The following is a 22025-nucleotide window of genomic DNA, read 5'->3' as shown; positions in this document are numbered from 1 at the left end:
ATCCAGTTACTGATGATGAACTAAATAAAAAATAATATCACATACACAAACCTCTCTTCGCTCTAAATCTTATGTTGGCTTTGATAAGATAATACGTATTGTGAGAGAAAACAAATTTTTTTCTAAAAATTTCTCTTTATTATATCTAATAAATTTGATCTTTGAAAGAGGAATTTTTCCAGATCAATTCAAAATTGCAAAAGTAATTCCATTAATTAAAAAGGGTGATAGAACTGATCTCCAAAACTATCGTCCCATATCAATTTTGTCAATTAAGTAAAATCATTGAAAAAGCGATGTGTAATATTCAAATTTTCTAGAAAACAATGGCTCCATATATAAAAATAATTTGAATTTCGTAAACAATATGTGACAACCAAAACTGCACTTATATGGTTCATTGACACAGTGTCATGCGCTATTGATGATGGTAATTTCATATACGGAATATTTTTAGATTTTTAAGAAAGCATTTGATTTCGTAAACCACAAAATTTTACTAAACAAACTCGCTCTCTATGGAATTCGTGGTGTGGCATTAAAATTGTTTGAGAGTTGTGTCTCAAACAGGAAACAATTTGTAAATATTGGAGTGTACAACTCTCTAGTATCAGCAACAGCACTTGCGGGACACCTCAACGCTCTTCCTTTGAACCACTTTTATTTCTCATCTATGTCAATGATATCTATAAAATATTTAGAAATTGCAAAGTGTTTATGTATGTGGATGACATGGCCCTTTTAAATTCATAAAAATAAATTCCTCAAATCCTAAATGAAATCACCCATGATATGAACTTATTAAGCACCTGGCTATCAGTGAATAAGCTGCAACTCAATATTTCTAAATCAGTTTGCATATTTTTCAGACCTTGGCAAAAACCGTTGGACACTGCGCCTTCCCCCACCCCCTCTTTCTCTCTCGTGCCAAATAACTATTTTTCTTTAAATCCTATCTTTGCCTTAAATGTTTCTGTTTACATTGTTTTTTCAACACCTGTTCCCCATAACCAAACTCTTGAAGTGACAATACCAGATTTTCTAATCGGCATGGGGGTCTTCCGTTTGTGTCCTTATCAATACCCCTACTTGATCCATACCTTTTTATCTTTTCCCCATATCAACACGCCTTGTGAAGTGACTCACTGTAATTCTTAAAAAAATATCTTTTTCGCAGACTCATTCTTCTGAACTAATTATAAAATCAATTATGAACATTTTACAGAAACTCAGATGAAACTCCTTTGATTGTGAAAGTAACTTTCCTTTAGTTACATTAACTGCAGTTAGTAAGGTACTGCAATAGCAACGTCGAAATAACAAATTAATGAATGGAAAGTCAATAAATAAAATTTAAACAGATATTATGAAATGAAAAATTAATTTAACCTGACATCAAATTTTCTATATCAAATAATAAATAAATCGACAGGTAAATTTAATGCAAACAATAACTTGATTTGGTTATGCAGATAGTTAATATTTAAGGTAGATTCTATTTATATTAATTATTACTTTCATCTAGTTTTTTTCCCTCTTCCTTCTATATTATTGAAAATTGTCATTGAGTTAACGTGAAAAAAAAAAATTGTCAGCATAAAATCTTACTTTATCAGCTTTTGGTTGCCATAATTCACTTTTTAATTTAATTTAATAACACCTATTGGGCCGATATACTTCGTTCTTTATATCTTTCTTTCAGATCAAAAGAAATAAGAAGATATATATGGCAGTCACAAGTACAGAGTTGTCGTCATAGGGCAGAGAGCATTTTACTAGCTTTTAGCTACTGCTCTCTTCATCACGTTATGAATTAATTGTTCTACCATGTCCATTCAAATATAATTTTTTTCTTTCTTTCTTTGTATCTTTTTCCAATATTGTAAAATATGTAATTTAAATATAAACTCTAATTTGTATAGTTTTATCGTAATTGACTGGAGACAAATAAATTATGTTATGACATGCAGAAAAAAAGTAAAACTAAAAAACAAAAATGTAATTGGATGGGAACATACAACTCTTGCTTGATAAGCTTGATGTAGGATGTACTGTAATATTTATGCAAAAAGCCTGGACTAAACAAAGGAGGAAAAAAAAAATAGGAACAAAGGCAAAAAAAGCAAAAACAAATTAAAAAGTAATTTTTAATATATAATTTCATATCATCGTTTTGCACAACAAGGAATTTGTCTCGTCATGCATGAACAAAACGATTTTCCTTGAACGAAACCAGTTCAATGTTAAAAAAAAAACAGTTTATATTTTACTGAATTGTTTGAATGTAGTAAATATTCACATAAAAACTGTTAATGAATTTAGATTTTTCTAAAACTTTTTGTAATATTGCATTCCTTAGCCTAATTGCTCCAGCACTTACGTTTTTGGAAATGTTATTTCACCAGATTGTGACACTTACACTGATGAGGTTATGCTTTGCTTTAAAAAAAATAGGCGACAACTCAGGTGATAGACGAGTTGTGCTCGGCTGGAAAAAAAAAAAGAGAATAGGCAGGGGTGCTGCTAGTTATTTTGAGGTTAAAATTTTATTGCAAATTTTTCAGGAGGTAGAGCTGTTATTCCTAACAAGGTGTCTCAAGATTGGACAAAGAGATTGGCAAAGCTCCCAACCCCAAGATTGCTGTGTCACATCTCTAAAATGAACAGCCCTAGAGCGTGATATTTAAATTTTCTTTATCAGGAACCCCAAGCAAGACTAACTAGGAGTCAGAACGATTTTTGTCAGACGCAATTAACTTTTCAATCATTGTACTTACCCAATGATTTAATTACAATGCTTTTTGTTTGTCTTAGAATTTACAACCCCCACCCCCAAAATTACCACCTGGGGCACTTACCCTTTTTTTTTGTCCCAGTTCTGACCTCAACCCTGTGGTTGACATAAACTGCAAGCAGTTAGTGTGTTTTTCTTCATGGTTTATTAGGTGCAGAAATGCAACAAAAGTTTTACAGTAAAAGAGGAATTTTTCATTTAAAAAAACAGAAAAACTGTTGCTATGCCCATAAAAGTTCTCCGGAATGTATGAACAAGACTTATCCCACTCAAATGCTCAGTAAATGATGCAGTGGTGTTGAAATTTAAAAGAACTGATAAAGTACTCATTCCTACAAACAAAATCGTACTGATGATGTAAGGAAACAAACAAAACAAAATAAAACGAAATAAAAGAGAAGTAAATAAACAGAATGCATTTATTAAAACATAAAATATAATAAAAACAAAAATAAATAAAAATCAATACAAATTTTCCAAATATATGGCAAAAAGTCTCTTATCATATTCAACACTTAATAATACACGAATCGATTCAGTAAAGAAACTGTAGAGTTAACAAATAAAAATGGAATGTGAATGAGACATCAAACAACAAATTCATAAACAACTTCTATATACAGTCAAACCTCATTAGTGCGACACCCGGTTAACACGTCACTCCGCTTACCGGATCACTTTTTGGAACTCCCAATTGGAATTGCCACAGCTATGGCTTACTCCGCTTAACGAATCACTCCGTTTACTAAGTCATATTTTTGCTCTCCCAAGTGACTCATTAACGAGGTTTGACTGTACTCTGTATAGCACTGTAATACTCATTTCAGACAGAGCTGGAAGGAAATTTTCAATTTAAAATGAATAAATAGTGAAATATTCACATCTCAAAGGGGGAAAAAAATCACACAAACACAACAATTATATAGCAATCACAATGATTGATATACTCAAATAAAATGGACGGATTTCGTATTTTATCACTTATTAGTATTGTGGCAATTTCATAAATAATCGTATTCAGGGTTCACGCTGCCAATTTCCATTGTGCCAAATTGCGACAAAATATTTCATTTGGGGAATAAATAAAATTAAATTCGCCAAATCTTGAGTGTCCATTCGGCTATTTGATGTAGTTGTTCTAAAATTTGCATTTTATGATGCGTCAATTTGGCTACAACTTTTTCCATCTCATTAGCCAAATCCCTAAAATTGATAAAAAGTCGGGGGAACCCTGATCGCATTTCAATAAAAATTCAAGAACGAATTCTAAAATGATTGCACACAGTCACTCTGTAATTTAAATTCATACATACTACACCACTTCTGTGGGAAGTCACATTAACCCATTTGCATCCTCCCTCTGAATTAACTAACTTTTCCAAATGACCACTTGTGGATAAAGAAACTGATTCTCATGTGCAACGTTATTATTCTGCTCTCTGCAGTAATGTTACTCACAACTTAACAGTTTATTTCAGCTTCACCATGAAAATAGGTAAATAATTGTTTCACGTCCTTCTACTGCAAAAATCAATTAAATGCAGTTTAGACTGACTAGATTCATATGTATAGATAGATAAGGAAATTCTCACTCAAAATATCGGTGTTATATTATCTAAGATAATATAAAAGAATCAATTCCAATTGTTAGTGCAAACAACGATGCTTTCAAAACTAAGGTTTCGTACACCTGGAAGGGACATGAACAGGCTCACTCCAGCCATTTTAGGGAAATTAGAAGGCATTTCCCCCACCATAATATACAGGGTAGTTATGATTAAACTGACATTACTCAAACCATTCAATTCAAGAAGAATTTGTATGCTTCCTCCATGGACCTGTGTTGTTCTCAACACAATCTCCAAGTTCGTAGAACAAGGAGGCTATTCATTCAGCAAACTTCTCGAAATCACCAAGTATCTGAGCACAAAACAATTTTTTTTCACTTGTAGGTGAATGTGGGGGTGTTGCAAATTCTTGCATGAAAAAAAAAACATTTATTGCAACAAATTTCTAAACATTTTTTAAGGCAGGAATGATTTATTTACTGCAGAAATCCTCATTAACGGATGCTTGTGTGATGGAATACCTTTACAGACTTGAGGACAGCATTCCTCAAGGCACATTTGAACACGTGATTGATGCAAATGAATGCATCTTGAACATCTACTGTTATTAAGTGAAGTTTTATGTTTACGATTTGTGTTTTCTTGTTCTTAAAGCACCACTGTTTCCCCTACTGATCAAAAAGTCAACTAATTCTTTTTTTTTTTAGATTACTTTTTTCCCCTGGTCTAAATATGACTGATATATAACTAATTCTAATAGAACATGCACCTTGCTACATAGGTCTCTGAATAGTGTCAGTTTCATTATAGCCACACTGTACAACCCCACCAACTATACCAAATCTGGATTCAACAATTTCTTCTGTGGTGAATCATAAAGGTTGAATAAGGTAAAAATATATAATGCATAAATGAATAACAATAAAAATTCAGTGATAATAATATAACAAGATACAAGAATGTGCTTAGTAATGAGGAAAAGATGTTTAAAAAAAAGGGATTTTTTTTGCACTGGGTTTTTCAATAATTACAATTGGTGTCATCAAAGAAATGAAGATGGTCTCTAAAGGGATAAATAAAACATAACAATAAAATAAAGGGCTAATCATGTGAAATAACCCCAATATGAATTTCATTTAGACCTTGGGTATATTCTTTGTCTTTCTAGTGATTTTCCGCCTTCCATCAGGCGACTTCCCTGGGGAACTGGGATTTCCTGTACCTGCAACACTGGTTACCGGCTCAGGAATGACCGCCTGCACAGGAAGAGTAGAACGAGAAACCATCCGTTGAAGGCTGCAACGTCTCTTTTCACACATCATCTGGACATCATCAATCCTTTTCAGAACCTGTGAGATTTTGATATATATATATTTTGTAAATGAATAAAGCAAAATCTACATTTTCATTTGACAGTTTAGTTTTAAAGTAAAAAGTTTGGAAGTAAATACAACATTTAGGGCTTTTTTTTTTTTATTTTCTTCAAATTCAATAGTTTAAATTCGTAAGCAAATTTTTAGCCACTTTTGACTCCCCACTTGTCAGCACTGCCCCCACCTACTAACACATATTGGTGGGGATCAGAAACGTTCGCGGTAGGGGGCGTGGGGGCTCGTGTGCCCTTCCGTTAATTTCAATGCTATTTGAAAGGTAAGAACTCAAACTTTCTCGCTAAGAAATTCATTGCGACCCACCCTTTAAGCCCTTGACTCACGGACCAAATATGGCCCTGAAGGTTATGTGATGTGGATGTTTTTTTTATTTCTTCATCAAGCCACTACTGCTACTGAAACCATACATGCACCTTGTGAACAATCCTCTGAGGCAGTGGGTACCAAACTTTTTGAAGCACGACTGGTCCCGTTAACAAAAATTTCACCTCGAAGCTTCTACATAGGTTAACCATATGTCCTGCTTTTCCAGGGCATTCATGTCTTTTTATTTTTTTTTTAAATAAATGTGCTTTCATTTCTGTAATTAATGATAAATGAAATCAAACTTTCAATATTTAGTTAGCAAAATTGTTTTATTACAAAATTTGAAACTACCCATATGTCTTATAGCTTTGAATCCTGCAGGCGGTGTGATCAACACAGCCACAAGTTAGAACGGATATGTGTCCATCGTAATAGTGCAGAGCATATAACTTTGTAACAAAACTCAGGGTCATCAAACCAAATGCAGGGTCCAGTGTTAAAATATTCTCAGGTTCCCCCCATTCTAGTTGATTTGTCATATTATTTTGAGTATTCATAACAATTTCATGTTTGTAGCACAACCCCCCACCCTTACTTATACATTTTCTTTTTCAACTATAGAAGTATTTGCTATTATAGCCAGTTATCTGGTGTACTCTCCACAATATTTCTGAACCCCCTGTTCTTCCTCCCGATATATTTTTGAGCCCTATTGATATTTTCATTAAGTTCACTTCATCAAAAGAGCTTCATAAGCAACACACTAGCATTCTTAATTGTTCATAATCTGAAATGTAGACGCTTTCTCTATACATTTACGAATTACTTATCATTTTAAGGCTTTCGATTTTTAAAAATATCTAAAACTATTGTGAAATAAGCTAATTCTTTCTGAATCCCCCAGTAAAAATATGGAATTGATTAATCGATTTGTACATGATCTCTATGGAGAAACGTAGGTGAATTATCATTCCCTCCTTTTTTTTTTCGTGCAGGTGTGAAAAATATTTCTGCCATTTCTGACAGACCTTGGAATTGTTTGTTGCCTATTTTTATTGGTTTGCAGGTGTAAAATGTTGAAGAACACTGCTATAGATGGTATTTGTCTGATGGGCAGAACTATGTTTTACTCTATGTACTGTATCAATGCTATCTGAATTTTTTATGTGAATGATTAATAATATTGGAGTGTGGAATAAATACAGGATGATTATAATTACTGTTCCCGTACACCGATTACAGCCAAATTTTCAGGATATCTTAATGATACTATGGGAGAGAGATTAAAAATAGGATATATATATACCATTTTTAGTGTATTTTCAAAAGCTGGGGGGTCAGGGACCCCCAAATGATGGGCCCGAGATTAATGAAACAATAAAAGTTCAATTTTCAACCGCCAAGTGAAAAAGTGACGATTTTTTTAGTGAATTTTCTTTTTTCCCATAGACTGTAGCGTGTATATACCAAGTTTCAATAGAATATGTCCCCCAGAACGGGTGCTACTGTATTTCTCAGAAAATAAGACCCATTCTTATATTAATTTTTGCTTCAAAAAATGCATTAGTGCTTATTTTCGGGGTAGGGCTTATACTAGGAGCATCCTGAGAGAAAAATTATGCATTCTTATTTTTTGGTAGAATAACGCTATCCTTTTGAAGACATTTTTGAATGATGGTTACACAAAAATTGCAGCCCCATAAAATATTTCTTTTGGGTGTCATTCGTTTAAAGTAAACTGGAAGTTTGGTTTAGATTTTCAGGACCAAATGAGGTGATATGTCCATGCCTGCCAGAAATACTTGTCACTTCATTCAGTCCTCAGTGTCGAACTGTGCCAGTTTACTTATGGCCGGGATTACACTATAAAAGTTTGATAAAAAATTTTTCATAAAACTTAACAAAATATTTCAATAAGCCTATTGGTTACATTTGTTCGAACATAATCAATGCACTTATTGGATGCATTTGTCAAGTTTTATAAAAAAGCTTTTACAAGGAGCATCCTGAAAAATCATGCTAGGGCTTATTTTCGGGGAACAGTAATAGGTCGGGGTAGTGTCAGTATACTGACGGGTGCTATATTGGTCCGAGCAGTATCAGTATACTAAAACTACTCAGACTAATGTAGTGCCCATTCTCATAGACTTGTTGGAAACTTGCTATACATGCTATAAGGACCATAGGGGGAAAGGAAAATGCAATAAAAAAACACCACTTTTTCATCTTTTTGTCAAAAAATTGAAGTTTTTCATATACCTCTCCCATGGGTCTCATTAAGACATCTTAAAAACTTGGCTGTACATTCACAAAACTTGCTGCGGCACATTCTCGTATTATTTAAGTGATCCGCGGCATATAATTACGGATCACTTGAGCGATGCATGGCACAGTTCCAGAGCACTTAAACGGCCCGGATACATTTCCAGAGCACTTAAGCTGCCCGGACACATTTCCAGATCATTTGGATCCGCAAAACATTTAGAGATTACTAAAAGTAGCGCACTTATGAGTGGGGGGGGGGATGTTACTTCAAGTACCCACAAACTATCGAAAGGTTTTTCTCGTTTTTGGGGCACCGAGTAATATGCCATTAAGAATATTTCATATTTTCATAAAGGGTGGCTGATGACGTAACCCCTTGTCATCAAAGTCAGCAAATCGTAAACCCCCCCCCCCCCCGTCATCGATGATGACATAATACTTGAATGACCCCTAAGCAGTTTTCGAGAAGAACCACTCTCTGAGTATGGGAATTTTAATTATAATCACCCTATACTTAAAGAGAATCTAAAATTTCTATATTTCATCTTAGCTCTTAAACACTCAGTGGCCAATTTGTTACAACCCCATGAAGTTTTTAAAAACTGGATCATTAATTTGAAAAACTGTCACAATATGTGGTCATCATAGACTGGTGAATAGTCGAGCAGAATGGATAGTGACCAGACTTTTAAACCCTTAACTGCAGACGAAATCTTTCACAATCCGCTTCTGAGTGCTGATCAGAAAGAGTTGAGTATATATATATATCTTGAGTATATATATGTGTGCATGGAGGTTAAGGTATTAAAAGACAACAGACACTCTATTATACACTGCCAATAATGCAGTGTACGATTTGCATGAAGTGGAAGCTTCAGGCCTGTTTGATAATCAAAATAAATTTTCCCCTAAGTGTAAATAATTATTACAAAAAAAAAGATTTTTATGCAATTCTAAGATGTGATATTTTGGTAATGGAAAAATGTTTGCCCTTCTCACCTGCTGAACCAGAGCTCTTGACTCGGGAGTGATGGCTCCTTTGAAAAGGGTATGAAATTCCCGTGGATCCTTCAAATTGAATTCGTGAGAACTTTCTAGAAATGATTCTAATTCGTTTAAGGCAGTCTCGGCAAAACTAGGAGATGAGCATTTTTCAATCTGCTGGCCTGCAAGAAGGTTTACGCCTCTTGTACACCACTTGTTAGCCTGAAGAAAAAAAAATTATTTATTCATTTATTTATGAAGAATGGAGAAAAGTCAATGATTCCAATTTTTAAGTAGAAAAGTACCTTATTTTCAAACATGTGTTAATCGTGCATTCATCACTCTTAGAAAAACAAGAACAGCATTGGAAAGAAATCCAGGCATTGAGACTTTATCACAAACAAATTTGCACTCTCTTAAAAATTATATAATTTCTGTGCCACATTCTTACACTGATCATAATATATGGTGGAGCCTCTCATATGAACACTCCCAGTTAGCTGACACCTTCCATTAACGGGCACTTTGATTATTCATTGACATGCTTGCATTTTAGTCACAGCTGCCAACTTGGGAGAACCAAAATTAGGGAGATTTTTGCACCTGAATCCAAATTCTGTACAAAAACATGAGATTTTTGAGAAATACAAAGATTTTTCTTTAATAAAAGTAAAATTTTAGGGATTTTTCCTCCTATCATTACTACTCTGAAATCCAATCTCAGCAACAAAAAAAAATCATCATTGGGTCCGAAACAGGACATAGGGTCAAAGCAGATACAATTTATCACACCAATTTAGGATGTCGAAAGACCAAATTGAAGCTGTCTTTTTAACAAATTATCCCTTTGAAAATTAAATAATAATAATAATAATAATGTGATCAGCACATATTCCCAAGAGATCTTTACGATCAGGGAATTTGTTAGTGTTACTAGACATCCATGCCCGAACCGGAATTCAAACCCAGACCTGCGCAGTCAGAAACTAGCTCCTTAACCACTGGACTACCAGGCAGCAATATAATATGTTTGGCAATTTGAAGTAATGTCGAAAATTTACATTACCATCGTGCTGTCATTTGTGGGATAAAAACAAAAAAGAAATCTCTTTTTTTGGATAAATCTATAGGAATAATTTTTTTCTCCCAATAGTACAGATTTTTTGTAATCACTGTAGAAATTAGGGAGGTATAAGAATTTTTTTGGGAATCCGGGAGATTAAAGTAGAAATCTCTCCAGGAGACTTGGCAGTTATGCTACCCATTAACACTAGAACAACCCGGTCATTTTGACGGTTTTTGATTTTGAAAATGCTATAATCTGGACGTACACACACACTCCATTTTTGGTGACTTCATTATTTCTGTACTTGTCTGTGTACAAAAATTTGAAAATATTGAAGGTTTTGTTTGGGAGATATCGAGGTTTATACCTAGAATGGGCAGAGAGTTACTTGTAAATTGTATGTTTTCTCCTCATGGAGAGAAAGTTAATGAAAAGTTTTGCTTTTAAGTTTATTCCCTATCATTTCCTGATGACACAACCCAACACATATTCATGAGTAACATACCAATAAGAAAAAAATAAATGAAATAATGCTATTTGTTTCGCATCCTGTTACTGGGTAATCTAAAATACCTATTGGCAGGGACAGTATGCATACACAACCAAAACACTATATATATTATTTAGCTATAGTCTCTGTTATCAAATTTGAGAAATCTTTCTTTCTTCTGATGTTTACCTGGCAAGCAGTTTTTGTTTTAGTTTGACATTTCATACCTCTTCATGCCACCACCTGCTTTGAAAGCTGCTAGGAAATATAGGCTCATTCACAGTGTGTAGACGTGTGTGGCTCTTAGAAAAACGATGTATTGGAACAAAATAATGATATTTTTACGGTACTAAATGATATTTCAGACATTAAATTTGAGGCTAGGAGACTTACGATGCAAACTCTGACCACGAAAATCATGATTTTGTGATACATTTACCCGAAAGAGAAAGTAATGATTCTGGACTGAATCAGGTAATACTGACAAAAAGGAAGAAAGACAAAGATGTATTTTTTTCACTTGTATATTCTTTATAAGTTAATTTGTAGTATGCAATTTTAATAGTGCCCTAGTTTTTTCTCGATAGTGCAAATTGACAGTGACATAATAATATATGTTATCTATAGCATATGCGAACAACTAAATAAAGTGAACAAAAAGACTGTGATATACATATAAAAAGGTGTACATAATCAACATGAAACAATGTACAATGTGATGTAAATTAAATGTTTATCTTTTTTTTCACAGTAAATCTTGTCTAGTTGCCTTCTAATTTTTCATATTTGTAGTTGGAAAGTAATTTCTATATGCTTAAGAGGACATTCTGTATGCTTAAGAGAACGCAAATCTCTTCAAAATTAACAAATTGACCATGTGGGATAATGCTAGTTATTTTTATTGCAAAAAATTAATGTGATTAAGTATATTGCTCTAAAAAGAAGCAGAAGTCAAAATGACAGTCAGAAGCCCTTTTAGATATAACGTGTAGTCCGGCATTTCTAGTGTTAACAGACGCTCCTTGTTTAGGGCTATCAAAACAGCATAAAGGCCCCCCCCCTCTTTCTCAGGCTAAGTGATATTCTGGGGGGGGGGTCCTTAATTAGCTGCAAAGCACCTGCTTATGAATTTATATTCTTTGTCTCTAACAAATCTTGTTATTGCAAGGCCCCTCATACCCTTGAAGCCCCCCCCCCAAAAGTGCCCAGTGAACTCATGCGTTATGACAGCATTGTCCTCAATTGCAGACAGAATTCTTGGTCTCCTGGATGTCAATTGTCGAGAGGACCTATCGTAGTATATTATTCTGAGTGGATATATATGTACCTTTTCGATCCTAGATTGTAGATCCCTGTTCTTCTTTAAGATCTCAATCCTAAAAGCAACTTGCTGTCTTATGTCCGCGACCATCCTCTCCAACTCGACACATTTCGGAGCGATACAATCAACTGCATAGTGGTTGGAAGAGATTAGTTTCTCACCTTCTTGCTGCAGCTGGTCTGCTTTATCTAAATCGTCCTGACAAAATGCATCAAGTAAATATACTAGTCAGAAATTTCAGGATTTGAATTTTTTTCTTTTTTTGCTTCATTAGAATAATGAAGTAAAGGAAGAAAAATGTAATTTACCAATAGAGGGCAGGGAACTTACCTCTATGTCATCTCTGAAACGTTCTAAGGCCATCAGCAAAGAGTCTACTTCTGGAACTGAATCTCCAGCTTCAGGAATTTCTGACAACTCTCTGAGACCACTAGCTAAAATAACTTGTAGCTGAAATGTAAATAAAACATAATTTAACATTAGCTATTTTCAATGTCAGGGTTGGGTTTTTGCTGGCAAGAATGGTGGGACAGTGGCAAAAAAAGGGGAAAAAACCAGGTAAAAATTGGCAAAATTTTGTAAAAATTATTCTCTTTACTCAAGACATACAAAGCTTGGTTTTTTCAATTAAAAAATATTCTTTTCAACATTAAAAAAAAAATTATGTGAAGCTAAAATTACATGGTATAAAAATGAATATTCAGCAAACAAAAATATGCAAACATATCTAAATAAAATATGCAAACATATCTAAATAAAATATGCATCACCCAGATTTGTTATAAAAAAATTAAGTTAAAGACTGTTTATGTATAGAATTAAAAACAGAGATGAATCCAATTTTTCAATTCTAGGAATTTTTGCCATTGGCAAAAATGCGGCAAAAATTATTTTTGCTGGGGCGGTTTTTTCCACTGCTGCAAAAACTTGCCAACCCTGCTCAATGTCTTATATGGGTGTCAACACTGACAAAGAAGCAAGTGCTATAAAATCCCTCATTTAATAAAGGGGTTCTTATTGAACTTTGTAAAATACAATGCAATAATTATTTGGCTGTAAAAGAGAGGTGACCAAACCTTGGCAGCGACCATTAAAAGGGATTTCACTGTATATTTATTGAATGAAAATGAAGTAAACATATCCCGATATATTACAAAGAAAGAAAGAGTGTGAAAGTGTGTCCCCCCTGACCCTCTGTAGTAATGCTGTATAATATGGAAACTTTATCAGTTTTCTCATGTTAATAAATACAGTAAAACTCCCCTTTTTTTGTAAACACAGACAGAACAAAAAAATCTGTCCATAAAAGAAGAGTGACTTTTAATATTGCGGATTTTAAAATTCATACTTTTATAAAAGATGAGAAATTATCACTTGACTGTAAAAGAGGGGTGACCATCAAGAGGGGTTTTACTGTATCATACATGAAGTAAATATCAATTTAATTTGATTACCTTGATAACTCAGGTATTTTTCAGGTTCTTTTTCGCTATCACATAACACAGCTTATCAATAAAAATTGTATATATTTCCCTCGCATAATATTTATATTTTCAAGATATATGGAAGACTGGATATTGTGAAGATATATATTATTTGAGATGTTAATTCTTTTGAGGAAGGAAAAACTCATCTCTGCCTCTACCGGGAGTCGAACCCGGGTCCCTCGATTGCCGGACGAGTGCTCTGACCACTAAGATACAGAGGAGACAGATATTTAAATTAAATTAGATTAAATTAAAAAAATTAACATCTCAAATAATAAATATCTTCACAACATCCAGTCTTCCGTATATCTTGTATTAACAAGTGAAGAGCGACATTCATGTCATATTTATATTTTCATCTGATCCACAAGAGTGAGTGAACTCAACCCAATAAACAGTTGCTGGCTCTGGTAGTCCCGAAATTATCCACACGAACTAATCTCATTTGCTCACCTACAAGGTGTTAAGCGAGACGACTTGCTTTGGTGAACACATTTTGTATTATATAATGAGAATTCCTATGTATTATATATATATATATATATAATGTGTGTAAGATAACAGATGGCATGGGACCCTTTAAGTACCTCTAATATAAAATAGTACGTTCATTCTTTTAACGAAACCTTGGAACATTCCCCTATAACTTCGAACCCATCTCATCTGTTACCACAGCAAAAATCTCTGCTAATCATTACAGTACCCAATGTCCAGGGAAATGTATGGTTATACTTGTGTATGTTTGTATATTTTATATATATTTCAAAGCAGAATTTTGACTAAGGGATTAGAGCTGAAGAGTCAGGCGTTGGTGTGCTGAATCATATGACTGCCTGGTGGTCCAAATGAGATTCAAAGGCACGGTATAGGTCACTAACACATATTTTCTTTGGTTTTTCAACACATTAATAAAAAATGTATATGTTTGCAGCATAAACAGACAATTGTGGGAATTATCATCTTTCTATTCTGCTTGTAATATACAGCACTTTGGAACCTCTCATCACAGACACCTTTGGTCAATCAAAATATTTTTGATTCTGTGGAATATGGTTTAAATGCATTTTCCTACCTAGCAACAGACACTTCCTGCTAGCTTTCTTTCTTTCAAACCGAGAATAACTCAGTTCTATCTCCATCTATGAGCAATTCAACCTAGTGAGTTGCGCCGGAAGTAAAAGTGTACTTAAGTCTGAGTGTGCTATACTGTTATGTCTGATTGAGTAATGCCATCTATATTTGAGGTGAGTGAAGTGTAATGTTTTAATTACAACTGTAGCATTTGTAGGTCTGTTGCTCTCTGTGGGGAGACTTTTTAAAGGGGAGATCAGCTCACATTCGTGCCTTGAAGTTGGGAACCACAGGAAACCAACTTCAGCCGATCACCACTGTAGCGACGGTGGAGCTCGAACCCTGGACCTTGCTAGACAAAATTTTCTAACCAATGGCTGTCCATTATAATAACTCGCGGCCCGGTTTGACTGATGTCAGGGCCATCTACTGGGCTACAGCCCAGCGGTGGAGAAACACTGGCATAGAGCAGTGATGGGCAAACTGTTTTAAAAGTAGGTGAAAAAAGGGAAGAAAAAAAAATTGGCAGGCAAATATAATTTATTATAAAACTCAATAAGGAATAAAAAAAATTTTCTAACTCAGAAAAGTTTTCAAATCAATTTCTATTTAAATTCTCGAAACTGTTATACTGTAAAGGAATTAGCAAAGTTAAATAATAGTATCGTTCGAGGAATAATGGTATGAAAGGATGGACTTTGAAATTATGTATTTCAAAGCCATACCAGCCAGGTGTTATCCGGGTGTTAAGAGTCCCAAAGAATATGGATCATGAAAGAAACCTATAAATTTGGCGCGTAGCAAGTAAGGAATACAGAATCAAAGAAGTAGTATAAAAAGTAGCGATAAACAGATCTATAAATATGGGGACTGAAATGAATCGTATAAAGGGTGCAGGACATTATGAAAGAAATCGGTATAAGTTGTATGAGAAGAATATGGTAATAAAATTCAGCGGCCGCGCTCATATTTCAATGGTATTTGCAGCTGGTCAGAATTTTGTATACACGTAAAAGCGTGAGAAAGTCCAGGGTTAGAGCAAATGGTTTTAGGTGAAAGGAGTTTTGCGAATTCCGGGAATAGTTCCCACAGAAACGTCAACCGAACCAAAGGGATAGCAGTAGCCAATGAAACGCATGTCCATAGGAAAATGTTATCCAATAATGTAAAGTGAAGAGAAGTTCCGTAAAGAAAATTTAGGAAAGAAAAAATTTAGGAAAAAGAATTAGCGAATGAGATGAAGTTTATGGAATATAGGTAGGAGTAGGCTAGCCAAAGAAAAATATATATATGAAGTTTGAGAAGAGTGGAGAACATACAGAGAGTGAGAGAGAGACGGAGAGAGTAAGAGAGAGACGGAGAGAGTGAGATAGAGAGAGACGGAGAGAGTGAGATAGAGAGAGACAGAGAGAGTGAGGTTGTGGAAGTCCACAAGATAAGAGTGAGATGGGCACTCACGAAGGAGTGAAGTTGATCTTCACTGGATTAGGGGTAAGTCACTCTTCCGACTTTACGAACCATTTATCACTCTCCATGTAAATTGAAAATATGTAATGCACTATCCTAGCTTCTATTTGTAAATCGTATATTTAATGCCCTTATTTATCGTAGCCTAATAATTAAAGAATAATTAACTGTTTTATCTTTGTTTCCTTGGACTTGTCATTTACACGGGCCTGTGGTTATTGACTTCACAGCGCAGTAGTACAATGGAGAATAAAATTAGTAAGATTATGAATTAATTCGATCACGGCATTTGGGATGTTTACATTAGTGGGATGATTAGATTCAATGTTGCAGTAGGGTAGCCAAGACCTTTGTAAGTCGGTGAAATGAAACAATATTGAAAGTCACACCCGTTTACAATAATGCATACACGTTAACACAAGCATATTTTGCATATGCAAAAAATGAAACACCCCCCTTAATTTTTTGTAAACACTGAAGTTGAATGTTTCTATATTGTAACTTTAAAATAGGATGAAATGAACTGCACTTCAGTTTGGATGATATCCATAAAAAAATAATAATACTTTGCACTTTAAAATATAGGTGCAAAGAATTTGTTTTAAAGTGCACAGTATTTGAATTCAAGTTCATTTAACATCACCCCTTTTGACATCTGCGGTGGCTGGATAGAACCTCTAAGCAGGTTGTAGTTTGCCCATCATTGATTCTCAATGTGGGTGATAGATTGTTCCGGGGGGGGGGGGGGGGCAATAGAATCTACGGGTATAACATAGGATCCTATGGGTTAGATTGCATTGGGGGCGATGGGAGAAAAAAAAATTCTGAAGGCGGTTGTGGGACAATAAAGGTTGGGAAACTATGATCTAGAGCAGCGGTTCTCAACCTTCTTTTGACTCGCGGAGCCCTCTCTGGTATATAATTTCTATGGAAGAGCCCCGAAGGCCTATTTTTCATTCATTCATCAAAGTTACTGATTTATTATTATTATTATTATTCAAAAATACTTATAATTATTTTTTCAGAATTTACTGTTTGTTTTTTTTGTTTTTTTGTATTTTTCACGAGCTGCCACGGAGCCCCAGGGAAGTTCACATGAAGCAACGGTTGAGAAGCGCTGATCTAGAGCATAGTATCCCAACCTTTTTGTTCAATCACCCCCCCCCCTCTTTAGAATTTTTTTCTCCAATTCCCCCAACACAATCTAACCCATAGGATCCTATGTTATACCCATAGCTTTTACCGTCCCCCCAGAACATTCCATCACCCCCGGGGGCATAAACGCCCCTGTTAGGAATCACTGATCTAGAGGTTAAATAGTATCTAAAATATATTTTAGGATAAAATCTGAAATGCTGGAAAGACTGTAAAAGGATATATAAATTGATAACTCAAAGCATGTACTATTCCCTGATATACTGACTCACCTCTTTGAACGTCTGTTCAAATTTTCTAAGTTCAAGGCACTGGCTGAGTCGCTTCTCATGATCCAACCAAAAAGAATCAAAACCTTTCTCTGTTTCACCTAGCTGCAACAGCAACCTGAATAAAAGGAGGCAAAATTCCAAAAACTTCTTCGAAAATAAAACTCTCAAATATCTTTTCATGCTTTTACAAACAACAGCTAATATATAAAGCAAATAACAGCAAGAATATATTATAGGTAGAATATGTGCGGTTTATAAATCCTAGCACAAAAAATAAAGGTTTCAAACCTATGGAATAGAATGCAACATCCTACCGCTACTTTTTAGCATAATCAATTTCCTAAAAACACGATACAAGTTTATCTGTTCTTGGAAAGATTCCCATATAACTTAGGATAACCATCGTTATGTGATATTCTAGACATCTGACAGTAATATACCAGCATACAATAAATTTCTCATTTGTAAGTCCGAACAAATAACAGAATCAGGAAAGGCATAGATCGTACAGAGGGTGTTCACCTAATGTCCATCATTAAGCCAGGAATCTACAATGATTTTATCTCTAATTGCTCATTGTAATGTTTGATTTCAAAAATCATAAAAAAAGTCTTTTTCAATTTTCTGCAGTAACTGTATCAAGAACACCCTCCTTAGAGTCCAGTCTTTTCACAATGCGATTCTGATATGCTTTGCTATGTGAGAAAAGGAACTCGAAGTTCAACGATATCGCTTTGATGCAGAGTTACGACATGCAATGTGACAATGGTGATCACAATTTGGATGAGGATTTTTTCAAGAAGAAATAGAAAAACTTGTGTCATTGATGACTATATTGTCACGAAGCAAATGAGATGTTGAATGGATTTATTGAGTCTAAACACTATTAGCGTTACAGGTGAAATGAGAGCCCTCTTTGTTTGTGACAGGAGTATTTATACATGGTTAAAACAAGAAGTTGATACATGCAAATCAATTATAGAATAGTCTAGAACCAACACAGGAAATGAAATAAGGCAAATGAGAACTTGTTCAACTATTAATGAAAAATGTCTATCCATCTAGATAAGGCTAGGCTCGAACCCACAGCCTTTTGAGTATCAACATAATGTCCTATCTAACTGCGCAGAATGATGTAACTTTTCTAGCTGGCAATATTGAAAAGTAGCTATAGAATATGAGAAGAGTCCCCTGTGTATAAAAATATTGACCCATGTGAATGGAATTCACTCAGACTAAGGATGGTACGAATGTGATGTTTCTACAACAGCAGACAGACAGAATCTTCACTTTCCTAGTCTATCCCAAAATAGGCAACTGACTATTATTTCACTACTGAAGAGGTGGTTGTGACACAAAATAAATTACAACTACTAAACCACACATGCACCTCGTCCACATTTCACAAAACAAATTACTGTAGAGCATAATCATGCATTCATGAAAATTTCCCGCCAGTAACATATGTTAAAGTGCTGCCATCTAACCTCTCACGGCAAAACTGGAAAAAAATAAGTGACTATGAATATTCTTATGAGTGCAGTTTGAATGTTGAGACAGATACGATTGCTGACTCCTAGAGAGATGATCAAGAGGTGATTTGTACTCTTTCTCAAGGGATGGATAGCCCCAGGAAGCTTTCCCTCCTCCTTGAACCAAGCTCAAACCGAGTCCAACTCTGGTGTATGAGCAAATGTGTTGTACCAAAAATGTGCATGTGTATTTAACAGTCTGCCTGTGTTGTGTGCAGAAAGCCTGATGAGAATCATTAAAGATGCAAACTAGAACTATAACCCCCCTGTTGCCACCCACCAAAACCAACATACCATACCTGCCCCCCACACAATGTGCGGCAAGGGAAAAAATTCCAGAAACTAACAGCAACAATCAGAACATGATCAAAACTATTGTTAATGCCACTGTTCATTTGTTGAAATCTGTTTAATCTGATGACGCCAACTGATGTTATGCCCCCCCCCCCCGCATAATGCTGGGATCTTCTGAGGCCCTCTTCATGATGAATTTATAACATGAACAAACAAAATATTGTGAGAATTGTCACAGGCTCTAGAGCTGAAGCCCTGTCAGCCTCAGCCCTTGGGGGGAGAGGGCATGACTGTTAGTGTTGGTAAAATGGCTAATTGAATTCATCGAGCAATGACAGAAAAAATCAAATACCTTTGGTGTAACTAGTTAGTTTCCAAAAACATAAAATGTTTAGTAAATACAAACTCAAAAACAACATGAGAAAACCCATGATTTCCCGAATATCCATAAAAGTGAGAAATAACTTGCAATGTTTTGGACATGAAGAGAAACTTCAAGCATGAATAAAAAAAATTTTAAGCACGGAAAGGTCTCGAAATCAAGTAAATGATTGTGCACATACCTCTGAACAGTACTAGCATTTATGAGACTGTCTGGGCATTTCTTCATGCTAGTTATTTGCATCATTGGCCTCCTAATGCAGCTGAGCAAAGTCTCCCCATGCATGATGGCACTGCGGATGTCATCTTTCAGGTTCCTGTATTCTCCTCCCTGGTCCTCCAGCAAGGATATTGTGGATTGGACGTCATTTGGAAACTCGGTTTCCTGCAACTTGCGAGTCATTTCGCGCAGAGTTGAGGAAATCTCTTGAAGGTTGACTGTGAATTTCTCCACAGCCTGCATGATAGAAAATATTGGGGGGGGGGGGCGTGCACATTATTAAATTATTCACTTCGAAAAATTAAAAGTAATGTCTGAAGTAAACTTTTCACATAATAAAATAGAGCAGTAGTTCACAACTTTTCATGCATTTTGTGTGAGAAGTCTTACTTACCTGTAGAAATGCGTAAAAGACTAGCATACCCCAACCCTGGAAATGTGCAGAAGGTAAGCATAACCCTTAAATGGATAGGAAGCTTGTGTATTGTGTTGTATACAGTACAGTAACTAATGTTTTGTAACTTTGAATGTTTTTCCCATTACTGCAGATTATTTTTCATTTCCTGTATACTCCCCCCCCCCCCCACACTTAGGGCATGTGTTTCACAGGTTACAGCCACTGGTCTGGAGGAAATATACGTGCTCAGCTTTTTGTCCCTGTGACACTCATAAAAAAAATTGTCTTATAGCTTAGCTGCAACATCACATTGACTTTGCCCGATTCCACTACACATGTATACTACAACTGTGAATGAAAGATTTGGAATATTTTTGTTTAAACTGTCTTTGCTGTTTTAATATCAAAAAACTTTGCAAAAAAAGGATTCATTATAAGGCAAAATATTTAATTCCACAAGCAGAAAAAAAAACGATCATGTGCATATATGATAAAATATTCAAAAACAAGATTACGCACCATCCTCTGCTGAATCCATTCCTCATGGTTATACGGTATTGAACCTCCTAAATCTGCAGTGAGCTGGCATGGAGAAACATGAGCATGTATGTCTTCAACACTGCTGCATATCACTAGCTGTAAATGTAAGATAATGATTAGTTTATCCAGAGGCAATGTATATGTTACTGCCAAAGTCAGAAGTTGGCCACTTCGTGAAATGGCTAGCTCAGTTGACTCTGCCAATGTCTGAAATTCTGGCTTTTGCTGGCCCCTATATGCCGATCCTTACACATCCCGATATATGTATCACTAAAATATCAATATTCAGATTCCTTTGTTCATTAGGATTGCCATAGCTAGCCATAATAATTACAGTTAACTATGGCTAATTATAAATGGCTTTAATTATGACAAAAAATATGCCAACGCAGCGATGACCCCGAATCATAGGGATAGATATTGATCAATATATATAGGCCTGGCATAAGCTTAAATTTTGGACATTGGCCGGGTCAACTGGGCTAGCCACTTTGGGAAATGGCAAACTTCAGGCTCTGGCAGTAACATGATATATAGCATGATAAATATATATATGCAAAAAAAAAAAAGATACTTTTTCGCTACCACTTCATTTTTATCTTCATTTTTCTTGCATTTTATCCTACTATAATATATATATATATATATATATATATATACAGGGTGATCATAAAAAAACTATACCGACATATGGGCCCCTAACTATCATACCATTCACAGAAACTGAATGAAATTTTGGCATAAGGTATTTTGATGTAAGCGCTCAAGAATGTTATGGAAAACAACAGTGTCACTCTAACAGTTACGGTTACAGTGAGAAAATTTCGAAAATATCAAATGGCAACACCAAGTTTTTTGTATTGGAATGCGATCTCCATACTGAAAAACACTAAATAGCGTTGGAATGGCAACTGTAGCATGAAAATCACCGGCGGTAGAAAGGCTAAAAGTGAGGACAACCAATAAGGACAGAGAAGCAGCATAAAATAAAGCATTTTATTGTGTTTCACAAATTTTCCACATG

At 35.0% G+C, this 22025-nt stretch overlaps 1 protein-coding gene across 4 annotated transcripts in view; it reads right to left on the bottom strand.

Annotated features, from left to right (window-relative positions):
* Positions 1 to 22025, bottom strand: part of LOC149068368 (guanine nucleotide exchange factor DBS-like) — a 142163-nt gene that overhangs the window by 23315 nt on the left and 96823 nt on the right. For all 4 annotated transcript variants that reach the window (XM_089251436.1, XM_089251437.1, XM_089251438.1 and 1 more), the window contains 7 exons: positions 20981 to 21097; positions 20027 to 20301; positions 17638 to 17752; positions 12516 to 12635; positions 12192 to 12383; positions 9324 to 9530; positions 5505 to 5711 (listed from right to left, as the gene is read on the bottom strand). In XM_089251436.1, coding sequence (XP_089107562.1) covers positions 5505 to 5711; positions 9324 to 9530; positions 12192 to 12383; positions 12516 to 12635; positions 17638 to 17752; positions 20027 to 20301; positions 20981 to 21097 — 1233 coding nt within the window. The remainder of the gene's footprint in view (positions 1 to 5504; positions 5712 to 9323; positions 9531 to 12191; positions 12384 to 12515; positions 12636 to 17637; positions 17753 to 20026; positions 20302 to 20980; positions 21098 to 22025) is intronic.

Source organism: Pholcus phalangioides, unplaced genomic scaffold (assembly GCF_987345545.1).
Source record: "Pholcus phalangioides strain wild (caught in Gottingen) unplaced genomic scaffold, Ppha-v1.0 ptg000027l_1, whole genome shotgun sequence".
In the NCBI taxonomy this organism is placed as follows: Eukaryota; Metazoa; Arthropoda; class Arachnida; order Araneae; family Pholcidae; genus Pholcus; species Pholcus phalangioides.
The sequence above is the reverse complement of the archived record's forward strand: the minus strand, read 5'-3'. Positions and strand labels throughout refer to the sequence as shown.